The sequence below is a fragment of the Miniopterus schreibersii genome (assembly GCF_964146895.1).
Source record: "Miniopterus schreibersii genome assembly, chromosome: 1".
Taxonomy (NCBI): Eukaryota; Metazoa; Chordata; class Mammalia; order Chiroptera; family Miniopteridae; genus Miniopterus; species Miniopterus schreibersii.
In genome coordinates this window covers 143,343,873-143,356,051 of record NC_138101.1, presented here as the reverse complement: position 1 = coordinate 143,356,051, position 12,179 = coordinate 143,343,873, and the positions used below count along the sequence as shown (strand labels likewise).

General features: G+C 47.3%; 1 protein-coding gene across 3 annotated transcripts in view; it reads left to right on the top strand.

Moving 5' to 3' along the window:
- INO80 (INO80 complex ATPase subunit) overlaps positions 1–4,788 on the top strand; it is a 117,029-nt gene extending 112,241 nt beyond the window's left edge. For all 3 annotated transcript variants that reach the window (XM_081117410.1, XM_081117408.1, XM_081117409.1), the window contains exons 34-36: positions 183–342; positions 1,061–1,276; positions 3,215–4,788. In XM_081117410.1, coding sequence (XP_080973536.1) covers positions 183–342; positions 1,061–1,276; positions 3,215–3,432 — 594 coding nt within the window. In that variant the 3' untranslated portion in view covers positions 3,433–4,788. The remainder of the gene's footprint in view (positions 1–182; positions 343–1,060; positions 1,277–3,214) is intronic.
- The last annotated feature ends 7,391 nt before the right edge of the window (positions 4,789–12,179 follow it).

The following is a 12,179-nucleotide window of genomic DNA, read 5'->3' as shown; positions in this document are numbered from 1 at the left end:
CATAAGAAAAAAGCAAATGAGGACAGGCTGGCTTCTCTGCAGTCAAAGCAGGGGGTCTAACCCTCAGGAGTGAAACCAGGCAGGAGAGGGAAATAGTGGCAAGACTGAAAAGCACACCCTCACATAGGTATGTGGGCTGTGGGCACAGGGAGTAGTGGTGATCTCGACCCTTCCTCTTCTAGATCTCCATCAGCAGTGAACTGCACACCGGCTCCATTCCGCCCGACGAGAGCAGCAGTGACATGCTGGTCATCGTGGATGACCCAGCCTCTTCAGCCCCTCAGTCTCGAGCCACCAACTCTCCCGCTTCCATAACAGGCTCTGTCTCAGACACCGTGAACGGTAAGTGATGCTGCTGTCCCGTACAACTTGGGCCTGGTCCACTGCCTCAAGAAAAGCATTGGTTTAGTTGTGGGGTAAGGTCCCGATTCCTTCTAGAATAATGATATTTTCTGCTTTCTTAAGGAATGAGTGGAGTGGAGCAAAAAGAATTTGTAGACTCATTCTTTCATTAGCCCTGTCAAATGAAAGGGAGAAAGAGAGGTTTAGGGAAGGCAAAATAAGAACTTACGAAGATTTCAGACTTCTTTGTTTTCTAGTCATCCCAGTCTTTCATATTTCACCCTTATTTCTGCTAGTTTAGTCTGCTTCTCTGGGATCTTTCCTCACTTTGTTCTGTGGGCTTAGTGTTCCACTGTTTCTTGAGGAGCCCTAGGGTTAAACTTGGGTATAAAAGTGGACTCTCTGAGGCAGGGGCATATTGGAGTGTGCAGGTAGGTCTCAGGTAGCCAGTCCCTGGGTTTGGTTCATTTAGTAATGATCTCAGTAGAGAAGAGATTCAGGAGTAATGAAACCACTCTTGAGGAGTCAGCCTGTATTAGCTATTTAGAGTTCTTAACTACCTTTGTGTGACTTAGTGGCCCAGCCATTAAATGAGGACATAGACTTCCCTTGAAGTCCTGAAACAAATACCCTTAGAGCCAGCCTTCCCTATCAGGAGGGTTCTGTTAATATATGAGGCAACTGACTTTTTTTCGTCTTGGCCCATTTGTTTCCACAGGAATTTCCATTCAGGAAATGCCAACCGCAGGACGTGGTCACTCAGCCCGAAGCCGAGGCCGCCCCAAAGGTTCAGGAAGCACAGCCAAAGGAACAGTGAAAGGCCGGAGCAGGAAGTCCACCGCGGGCAGTGCTGCTGCAATGGCCGGAGCCAAAGCAGGGGCTGCAGCAGCCTCTGCGGCTGCCTTTGCTGCATACGGGTACAATGTGTCTAAAGGTACGGAGGCCCCGGGGGCTGTGTGGGCTCCATTCTGGTCAGGGACAGTCATCTGGAGGTCTATTGAGCATTCCGCCAGGTAGAGCAGGCAGAACATCCCCAGGCTAGGAAGCTCCTTCCCAGAGCCCATATCAGGTTTTGCTGTTTCGTTGGCAGTCCTGACTCTCCCTTGTCCTTGTGACTAGTACAGTGCTGCCTTCGAGGTGGCAGTAGCTGTGAAAAAAGACAGCTGAATTTCTGGACTATACTACTTTAAACAGTCAGAATTTTAAGGACTGGTGTTTTTCTCAAGACCCGTATTTCAGTAATTACATTTCAGTAGCCCGGGCTAGTATAGTTAGCATTTACCCAGTGATATGATCCATCACCTTAGGTATTAAACACCTGCTGTGTGCATAGGAGTATAACATATATATTGAATATATAATAGAAGTAGGAAGGGGAAGCTGTACGGTGGATATGTTTAACAGCAATACAAGGCAGTATACATGTACTGAAGGAGAGAGGCCTTAATTGTGGTTGTAGAGCAGAAGGAAGAACCATGGACCTGATGGCTCAGACTGTAATTTAGAAAGAAGGAGAAGGGTGACAGAAGGATTTGGACTGGTGACAGAGTTGGCAATGACCAAGGCATATTGGGGGTCACTGAGCAGCTCAGTTAGGCTACAGTAAAGAGCAGCAGTGGGAGTCAAGGTTGGCAAGACATGGCAAGACCTGAGAGGCAAAAGTTTATCGGGTTTAACAATGGGCTCTGGAAAGTTTGAGAAGGGAGGTGGCTGTTGTGACCATGACAAGTAAAGGGTACTTATAGCAATGGAAAGTAGGACATAGGAGCTGGTAGGAAGGGAGCTCCCATTTACAGACCTCTCTTTCCATTTAAAACATGGATATAGTATTTAGCTCATAGGGGTTTTGTAGCAAATAAGGGCATTATTGAATAGAGAGTGCTCAGTAAGTGTTAGTTTACCTCCCCTTCCTCCCCCTACAGGGATGTCAGCTTCCATTTGTTTGTTCATTCAACAAATGTGAAGATAAGAGCCTAGGGCAGTGTTTCTTAACATTCATCACATCTTTGGAAAACAACAATCCTGCCAGCAGTCAAGGCTCTTGTGGTAGAGTCTCACCCACCGATGGGCAGAGCATGATACTCATCAGACTTTGTCCTGAAGACCTGACCTGAGAAGGGGTAGGAGGGGGTGAAAGAGGCAACAAAGGATAGAGTGTCACAAGAAAAGTCAACAGTGCTTGCCCTGGCCAGGTAGCTCAGTTGGTTAGAGCATCTTTCTGATGTCCCAGAGTTTTGGGTTCAATCCCAGACCAGGGCATATACAAGAATCAACCAGTGGCCCTGGCTGGGTGGCTCAGTTGGTTGGAGCATTGTCCATACACCAAATGGTGGCAAGTTCGATCCCCGGTCAGGGTATGTGTGGGAAGTGATCGATGTTTCTCTCATTGATATTTCTTTCTCTCTCCCTTTCTCTCTAAAAATCAGTGAAAATTAAAAAAGGAATCAACCAATGAATGCATAAATAAGTAGAACAAACTGATGTTTTTCTTTCTCCCTTCCTCCCTCTCTCTAAAAAAAAAAAAAAATACATTAGTGCCTAGTAAGTTACAGCTCATCCCTCACCCTTGGCTTCCACATGGTGTAATGTGTGCTCTGTCCTTGAGCACCAAGGTGATGTCTTACTCCCTGCTGATTGTAGAGAGGGCTGAGTAGGTGTCATATTTCTCTTAAAAATACATCCCTCTCTTACTGAAAAACCAAAACCAAAAACAGTTGACAGGAAGAGCAAGCAAATGTGCTAAGAAGAAATTGGCAGGAAGGGTTCTCCACTACCTCTCCTGCAGCTCAGACTCCAGTAACCAAGGTCAGGCCCCAAGGCAGCTCAGATAGTACTGGTGCTTATACTCTTGTCTCCTTCTCCATCCCCACAGGAATCTCTGCCAGCAGTCCTCTGCAGACATCTATGGTTCGGCCTGCTGGCCTTGCTGACTTTGGACCTTCAAGCGCCTCTTCTCCCTTAAGTTCCCCTTTGAGCAAAGGAAATAATGTTCCTGGGACTCCCAAGAGCCTCCACCTGACCAGCAGCCTAGCCCCAGACACTCTGGTCCGGAAACAGGGCAAAGGCATTAACCCCTCTGGAGGACGGTAACCACCTGGGCCCTCCAGCTTCCTTCAGCCAAACCACGTGCTAGAGGTCTAGCCTGCAAATGGTCTTTGGACGGCTTGCCCAGTGCAGCATCTTATTCCTAGGTCAGAGGGCAGAGATGACCAGTTGCAGCAAGTAAAGGACAGGCAGGTGGTTAGTGTGAGCACTTTTATCACCTGTGTTTCAAGAGGAGTGCTTAGGTTGCCTATAGGAAGAAAGCCCAAGGACAGGGATCAGCCCCACAGCATGTCAGATGAACTTTATAGCCACGTCTTAAACCTCATGCTGGGGAAGGGCCTGACTTAGACCCCCTGTAGATGCTCAGGCACACTGTCTTCATCCCCATTCCACTCTTCAGCTCTGGTCATGTCCCTTGTAAAGGCTCCACAAGTACTGTGAAGAGCCTTCCATGTAGGGCTGGGATTTCCTATAGGGCTAGGAAGGGAGGAAATCATGTATCTGGCATGCCCAGTCTTTGGGCAGCTGCCCAGGTCTCCAAACCCCATTTGTCAGAGTGTCACCGTTGAAGAGAGCAGTGAGTGCAAAAGGAGGTAGTGGCTTGTGAGGGTGACAGAAGGCTAGAGGACGCATGCCTGGAGGCAGTTGTTTTCCTAGCATTTCCTCCCCTGTCCTGCATGGTTCACACCAGAGAACCTTCAGGTCCCACCAGCAACAGTAGCAGCAGCTCCCACCTTGGGACTCCCAGAAGCCAGTAAAGAGACCAGGAGCCACCTCAATCAGCAGGACATCCTCACCGCCCCTCTTACAGACTCCCCTTGCCCTTCCTGAATGCACAGTCTCCCCACCCTTGCCCTTCAGCCCCCTGCTTGGCTGTATGCACTGTCTGTATTGCACTGAGAAAGGAAGGGACAGCAGGAGTGGGGAGAGGATGGAGAGAGGGCAAGCCCAGCGCCGAGCCTCGCAGCCCTGGCCCCACCAGCCTGAGCTTGCTTCCCTCCGAGAGAGGCAGAAGGGTGGTGCTTGCATGGGAGGTATTTCTGCCTGCCCCCAGCCTGATGTTCCTGGTGGAGCAGGTGCTTCCAGGCGAGCCAGCCTCTAATTTGCACACCTGAAAATCGCGGAATTGAGTTTAGATAGATTAATTTTTAAAACTTTTTTTTGGAGTAGGGGTGGTAGGGGAATCATTTAATTTAAATCATTAAGATTCCCCTGTCCAAACCCAGACTCCTGTGTACAGATGCTATTTAGAGGGAATCAGAAAAATGCCAAGCCTTTTTTCTCTTTGAATGTGCTGTCTATTTTTATAACTGAACTTGTACATATGTATAAAGAGAGATACATCTTTCTTTTACTAACTGGAGAAAAAAATCTTAAATAAAATGGAGTGAGATAATTTTATGTAAATTGGGGTGTCTGTGGTCTTTGTAGCTGCCTCTCCTTGGAGGCATTTGGGCTTTTGGTCGGGGTGTATGGCAGGATAAAGGGGAGACAAAGCACCAACATCATTCCTATGGTCGGAAGGGACAGGTGGTTAGTGGGACAAGGATGTTTATGTGACATTTCCTCAGTGGCATCCTTATGGGATTTAGGAATTTGCCTGGCATGCCAAGACTACGGCCCTTAGGGTGTGGGCTGGTTATAACTCAAGACCTAGACTCTAGGACTTAGGTGTGGGCAGCTTGGCTAGTCTCCCATCAGGCAGTTACACAGTGGTAACTCTGATGGGTTCTTTCTCGTAACCACAGTGACAGAATATCCTGGCAGTGTGCGGTGCAGGGTGGGCAAAAGTAGGCTTACAGTTGTTCGTATGGAAAATAATACAATAACTAATAATAATATAAGAGAATAAACTGTTTTGTGTACTCACAACTTTAATCTTAATTTTGCCTACCCTATATATAAAATCTCCAATTAATAGGAACTTCCTGGTCCCAGTTTCTAAAACTGTGGTATGTGTATAAACCCCAGAAAGCAGCCCATTTGAAGTTCCAGTACACTGTGGATATGTTAAGCCAGCAGAGATACTGTAAGTCCTCTAACATTGTCAATAGGTTCTTGGAAACTGAAACTCTAAGCGAAATGAGTATAAGAAAACCGATTTTACCATATGCTGGTTAATACAAACAAGAGTTAAGTTCCTACAGCGTATTTGGGGTCACAAAACATCACCAAATTTCTAAATAAAGACCCAAAATATTTCTAATATTAAACATTGGGATAAATGTAAATTATATGTAAATTTAATAAAGATTAATAAAAACAAGTAAGATAGTTCTTTTCCAAGCTGCTTATTCCAGTTCAGTGTCTTTGGTCCCTGGAGCCTGTCCCAGCAGCTCAAGGTACAAGGGAGACCCAACCCTGGACAGGATGCCCTTCCATCAAAGGGCACACTCACCCCCCACACTCACTCAGACTAGGACAACTTAGACCCGCAAATTCACCTAACACGCACATCTTTGGGATGTGGAGGAAACCAGATTGCCCAGAGAAACCCATGCAGGCGTGGGAGAACATGCAAACCACACAGACTGGCCCCGTCGGGAATTTTTCCCCCCCATCAACCTTACAATGAACGACATTGTTTGAGGACCTGCTGTACTAATGCTGCGAAAGGAACTCAGTATTCTCAAAATTAGCTATACTTGTAAGAACCATGAAAGAAAAGTGAAATAGATTAGTGGGAATTCCAAAGACATCCAGGCTTTAAAAACAGGTCTCTGATCAGCTGGAAAAAGAGAGTTCCCAACCTTGACTAGCAGTTGGTGTTTCTCTGAGCTAAACACTGATACGCTCTTGCATCACCTTTGAGCAGGGCTCACGCTGTTCCCAAGTTCTCTGGTGGCCTGGCTCCCCGAGCCTTGGCTCTCCCTGCACACCCTTGATTGGGGTGGGCTGGCCCTTGGCAGCTGCTGCTCACCCGGTCACAAGGTTCAGCCTTTTCATTTTGTTGATCTCAAGTAGCACTGTCATATACACTGGGTCTTGTTTTTCTTGCTGGTAAACTTGACCAAGGCCTCACACAGAACAAACCAGTGTCAGTTTCCCAATTAACTTCGCCCTATCGTCACACTGTGACTTCCAGTCAACAAGCCCACTAGGATGGTCCTCTCTAATTATTATTCAGCAAGGCCCCCAATGATATTCTTGCCAGAGCCTTGCCCAGGTCAGCAGGGCTGCCTCTGGGGATCTGACAGCGCTGAAGTCTGAGCACAGCTCTGCCCAGATTCGATAAGCTAGTGCCCTCTCCTGAAAAACATGTAAGTTTTGGATCAGAGCCCTTCGTTCTTCTCTGTCCCCAAACATATGACCATACTCCCCTTTCACCTATTTTCAATCCAATCCCTGAAGAAAAAACTAAGAGCCTTAATGTCCCATTTCACCTGCCCCTTCCTTACCTGAGGGTAGAGGGATGGAACTTGACTCTTAAAAGTGAAGGCTTCAAGCTCATGAACAACTTGAGTCCAGTTCTGAACTTACGACTCATGCCCTGTCTACCCCCCTTTCTGAAGACTTGTCCATCTCCCATGTGAGAACTAGTTCACCTTATGAATCCAGTAAGCCAGTCCCTTAACAAAAAAAGCTGGGGAGGGCTTCCACCTAGCCAAAAGAAGCGGCCCCTAGGAAGCCTACAAGCCCAGTCCTAGAGTGCAGTCGTGAGCTGCATCACAGTGAGGGCCGACCCTTCAGCCAGGGTCACCTTGCCACTTGAGCCAGCTCTGGGAGTCCTAGGTAAGTGGATTTTAAGATGGTGGAGATTGTGGATCTGTATGAGCAGCCCTGGAAATGCAGGGCCTGCACTACACTTAATATCAGTTTCTGTGCCGAAAGCTTTGTTGAAGCACCCAGGACTCTGGAGACCCACTTCTGGCCTTGCTTGGGCCTGTCTGGCCCTAAGAGTTGGGCTGGGCAAGGAGGCTGGTAATCTGAACTTAGCAGTGAGCACAGTTTTTCTGTGCAGCCTTGCCCTGGTGTCTGCCAGCATGTTCCATCTGGAAAGCCTCACTTAAGCCTCTCATGGCAGATCACCTACCATTAGAAATGGGTCTTAGCTCCCTTAAATACCAAACAGGAGCTTGGGCAAGATGAGTGGGTTTTAGCTGGCCTCAGGTTTCAGAGATCCTCAGGTGTACCCCAAGGGCTGTTGTGAGTGGTGAGCTAAAGGTCCATGTGCCTCCCAAATGGAACAGAGGAGCTCTGCTTTCTTTTACTGCCACATAAAGGTTTTATGAGGAGTTAAGCTGTAAGAAAAAAACATTGAAATCTCTAAATCATCCCTTAAGGCAATGCTTCCCAAACTTTAATATGCATGTGAGTCACCTTGGAATCTTCTTAAAATGAAGATACAGAGTGAGACTTGAGACTGAATTTTTAAAGCATCCCAGGTTATGGCCTTGCTGCTAGTACTTGGACCACACCTGGAATAACAGGCCTTAGGGCGCCCTCTGACCTCTGTCTCCCCCTCACCCCAGCCAGGCAGCCCTGTGAGGGGAAATACAACTTAATTTTTCCTGTTACTCAATCCACCTGATGACAGAGAATGAAATCTTAACATCTCCAGGAAAATTCGGTCCCATACGTGTTTTCTCAGGTTGGTTTGTTTTTTAACTGGCAATTCATGGAGCATTTGAGTTCTTGCTCCCCTACATATATCTTCAGTTTGGTTTAAGTAAATGCATTAAATTTCAAAAAACTGTCAATTCATTATTTTCTCCATTGCCTTTCTCCTCTGGGTAGCACCTCTGTTAGACATATTAGGTATGAGAAAAGGTCTCTGATCTGCTGCTGTCCCTCTGTCCTGTGTGGCCTCCACTAAGAAGCAGCCTCTAATTGCTGGCATTCACTGGAGAGTCCATGATCCCTGGATTCACTATTTTCTGCTGTATGTGTCTTCTTATCATGACCACCTGATTCCTCAGAATCAGTCTTTCTGAGCAAATTCCTGAGCCCTTCTTGGGATGTAGAGAAACTTGGCTGCTCTCCCAGGCTTCTCTGAGACTGGAGTGTGGTGAAGCCACCACAATGTGGGAGGCAGCCGTGGTCAAGGCCAGCTGCCCAGTTCAGCCATCTTCACGATGCACATTCAAACCACTTAGACGCAGAGGGTGTAGGGAGGGCAGGGTCTGTTCTAGAGAAAGCAGGGCCTCTGGCTGTCTTGAAACCATGTGCCCAAGCGTTTGCTCTATGGTAGTAAATGGTGCTAAGAAAGGCATCTGCCTGGGGTAGAGGGCTCTGCATGGAGGCTCCTGAGGACCATGGGGTGGCAGGAGCTTGGGCTATTTCAACCCAGGAACATCCTACCCATTTGTCACCCAGGAAATGTCTGGGCAAACAGTGCCAGGACTGGGCTATAGATATGCTAATCCCAGGTGGCCAGAGCCCAGGACTGGGTGTGAGAAGAGGCAGAAGGGAAGAGGAGGAGGAGGAGGGAAGACATGCCTGAGGGTGTCAAGGGCCCCTGAGGAAGCTGGGTCCCTCCCTTATCACCGGGCCCCTGGCCTCTTCTGTGCTTCTATTTTGTACTCCTAGTTCTCTCCTAGCTACTGCTCCAAATGAGCCTTATACTTTTTTTTATTTAAGGGTTTTCTTGCTCATCAAAACAAGGATACTGAGTAAAAGCAGAACTGGACGTAGGAAGTTACAAAGCTCAAGGTAATATCACAGTTTTCACATAGTCCCGGGTCTACAGTTCTTGGCATTTGAGTGAGAGAAACAAGGATCCCTGAGTGACAGACTCCCTAACTCTTACCTCTCTACTCTTAGGTAAGAGTTTCTTCCCAAAACGCAGGGGAATGTGCTCCTGTGAGCACCTCTGCAGGGCTTGTGCCTCTGCCTACCTGCCCTTGGGATTTTGTTGTCTTGGGACCCAAAGCTCAAGAAGAAATACCTGGCCCCAAGGGCGAGGGTGGCCTCTCTGAGTCTCACCTGGATTGGGATTGGGCTGCAGCAGCCTCTGAAGAGAAAAAGGAAGCAGGGGTGCAGAGGGTCAAAGGAGCCAGTGGGGAGTTTTTTAAGCTCCCCCAGCCAGCTGGTGGCCCCAAGAGCAGCTCTCTGGGAGAATGTCTCACCCCCTCCACTGCAACCAGCACCCAACCACAAACACCACCCTGAATCAGGCCCACTTGTGGCTGTTCCTGCTACCAAATAAGAGGAAAGAGGCTCCCTTCCTGTTTCCCAGGTGAGGGGTCCTGGAAGACCCCGAGCGGCTCCACTCCTTGTACCTGTGAACCTTGAGAAGGAATATATCTACCAAGAAGGACCCCTCATAGTTAATTGGGCTCAAATTTGTAACCAGAGTCTAGCAGCCATTGCTGGCAGAGGCCTCTCGTGTACCCTGCATTTCAGGGAAATGCCATAGACAGCTTTCAACCTCCCGCCTCCTGAGTCAGCCCTTATCAGGGAGTTCCCAGTTCCATCTTTCTACTGAGACTTGCCCATCCAGTCAGAACTGCGCAACTATGTCCTTATTTGCATCTATACCAGCTAATCAGAACTGCTCCGTGATGAGCTTTCAGAACTGCACAACTTGGATCAACCAGAACTGTACAAATTTAGACGCCTCATTTGCGTAAAAGTGGACCACTTGAGCATCTGGGCGGGAAATTCCTCTGTAAAAGGCAGCCTCCCCTTTGTCTTGGTGGAGCGCACTTTCAGTTTCCACCTGAGGCTGTGCTTCCTGGGTGTGCAAACTGTTCAGCTGAATAAAGTCTCTCAGCTGAATAAAATGTTTCCTCTTTCCCCACCTGAGGTTGGTAATTTTTGTTGACACACTCTTGAAAAGTCATGATGCCACTTGCCTGGGAATGTCTGAGGAGGGCAGTTTGAGGGAGGGGACAGGGGTTTTGGGGGCAGTGTGCACAATAGTCTCAGTTTGCCCTCTGCCCAATGGATTTGGAAGAGGGCGCATAAACTGTTATCCAGAACCTTTCTGAATAGCTAAGTCTTTCAGAGAGCTGACATTTAATTATTTGAAGCATCAGGATTTATCTTGGCAAGAACTCTCTTTGAGAGATGTTTTTGAATGTCACTGCTTAAACAAATGATACTGAACATATTCTATCCCAGGGACCTGGGTCAGGTGAGCGTCTGGTGCTAAGGTTCACTGTGATGTGACTGCTGTGTGTCCAACACTAAATGATGCTGACAGCTACTCTGCTGCAATTAAGTCTGCTTTGAATAGGACTGTGCAACTTCAGTGTTTTTGTGCTGATATGAGGCAGCCTTCCCTCTTCTAACTTACCTTTTCCAAATTCTTGGGGGCTTGGAAACCATTTACCTAATTCAGAACTTCTGAACCAATGAAAGGTACTCTGAAGGAGGAATTTTGGGGTCTCCTAGGAATAAAGTAATTGAGCTCAGTGCCTGTCTTCTGGGCCTCCACTGGGCTCCAGTACCTTAATGTTCCAGATAAACCAAGTGTTCTAGATAGGAGTGTTCTGGTTTGAACAAGTTCACTAAATCTTGCTGAATCTCCCTCTCTCTCTCTCTCTCTCTCCCTCTCTCTCTCTGTATTGATAAATTTAAATACCTAGGAACAGTTCTGCCAAGGGGTCCAGGTGATAGATTGGTGCATGCTGTCCACTAGAAGGCAATCTGAAGGTGTTGTAAGCAAATGTAGTCCATCATTTAAGTTTAGTGAGAGCAAGGACAATGAAATGGGTGATCTCAAAGGCCAGTGTCATTGAAACTGATCTACTGATCTTCTCCCCTCCTCTGTTTTATCTTTGTGGGAACAGGCTGGTCATCGCGAGGGACTAATTGCAAATGTATACTTGTTTATCGACATTGGGGTTCTTGGGTTCCCCAAGATGGAAAGCAAGAGGAAATGCTAAAGAAATTTCCAGACAGATTTTATTAAGATTATGCTCGAGCACAAGGGAGGTAGCACAGAGGAAAAGAAGTTCCTCTGAACTGGCACAGGCACTGGCTCTGATTGGCTGGGGGCAAAGCAGGCTTGTGCAAAAAGGTGGGCTTTTTTGGAAAAGGTAGGCTTATAGAATTTTCTATTTCAGAGTTGGGTGACTTCCTTTTCCAGCTGTGTTGCCTGGTAACTATGCTTGCACCTGCGCTGTGTGGGCAAGATGGCAGTTTGCTTATTACCCCACCCTAGGAAGGTCCGGTAACAATCAAACCTTGATGAACTGCACATTCGGGTCAGTAGTTTAAGCAGGCAGTTAGAAGGGAGATAAAATCAGCTACCTCTGCATTTTTGAGTAGGGAGAGGAAGGGCGGTGACCTTTTTGCCCAAGTTCCTTCTGACCACCTTGTCTCAACTCGGCTTCCTGGGCACCTAGTATTTTCTATGCCTGAGTCCAAGTCCCTATGCTTTTTCACACTGATTGGGCCATAACTCCTCGGATCAAATAATATCACTGCTTACATTGGTTAGAGTAGCACACATTGCTGTAACAGAGACCCTAAAATGCAATGGCTCAAATAAGATATAAATCCATATATCTCACATAGAGTTTGAATTTGGATCTGTTCTACACCATCATTTAAGGTTCCATCTTTTTTCTCTACCATCCCCATGCTTAGTTGTCATCTGCATGGTCAATGCTGGTTTGCAGAAACATCTTATAGGAAGGAGAAAGACTAGGGAGGAGCTCACCTGCTGCCTTAAGAGTTAGACCCTTAAAAGGCTCACAGTACTTTGGTTCACATTCTCAGAGAGCTTTACACCCACTTAACTGCAAAGGAGGCTGCCATACAATTATGGAAGAAAAGAACAGATTAAAATGGACCGCTGTTAGACACAGCATGCCAAAGGGAAATTGGCAAATGTATTTACT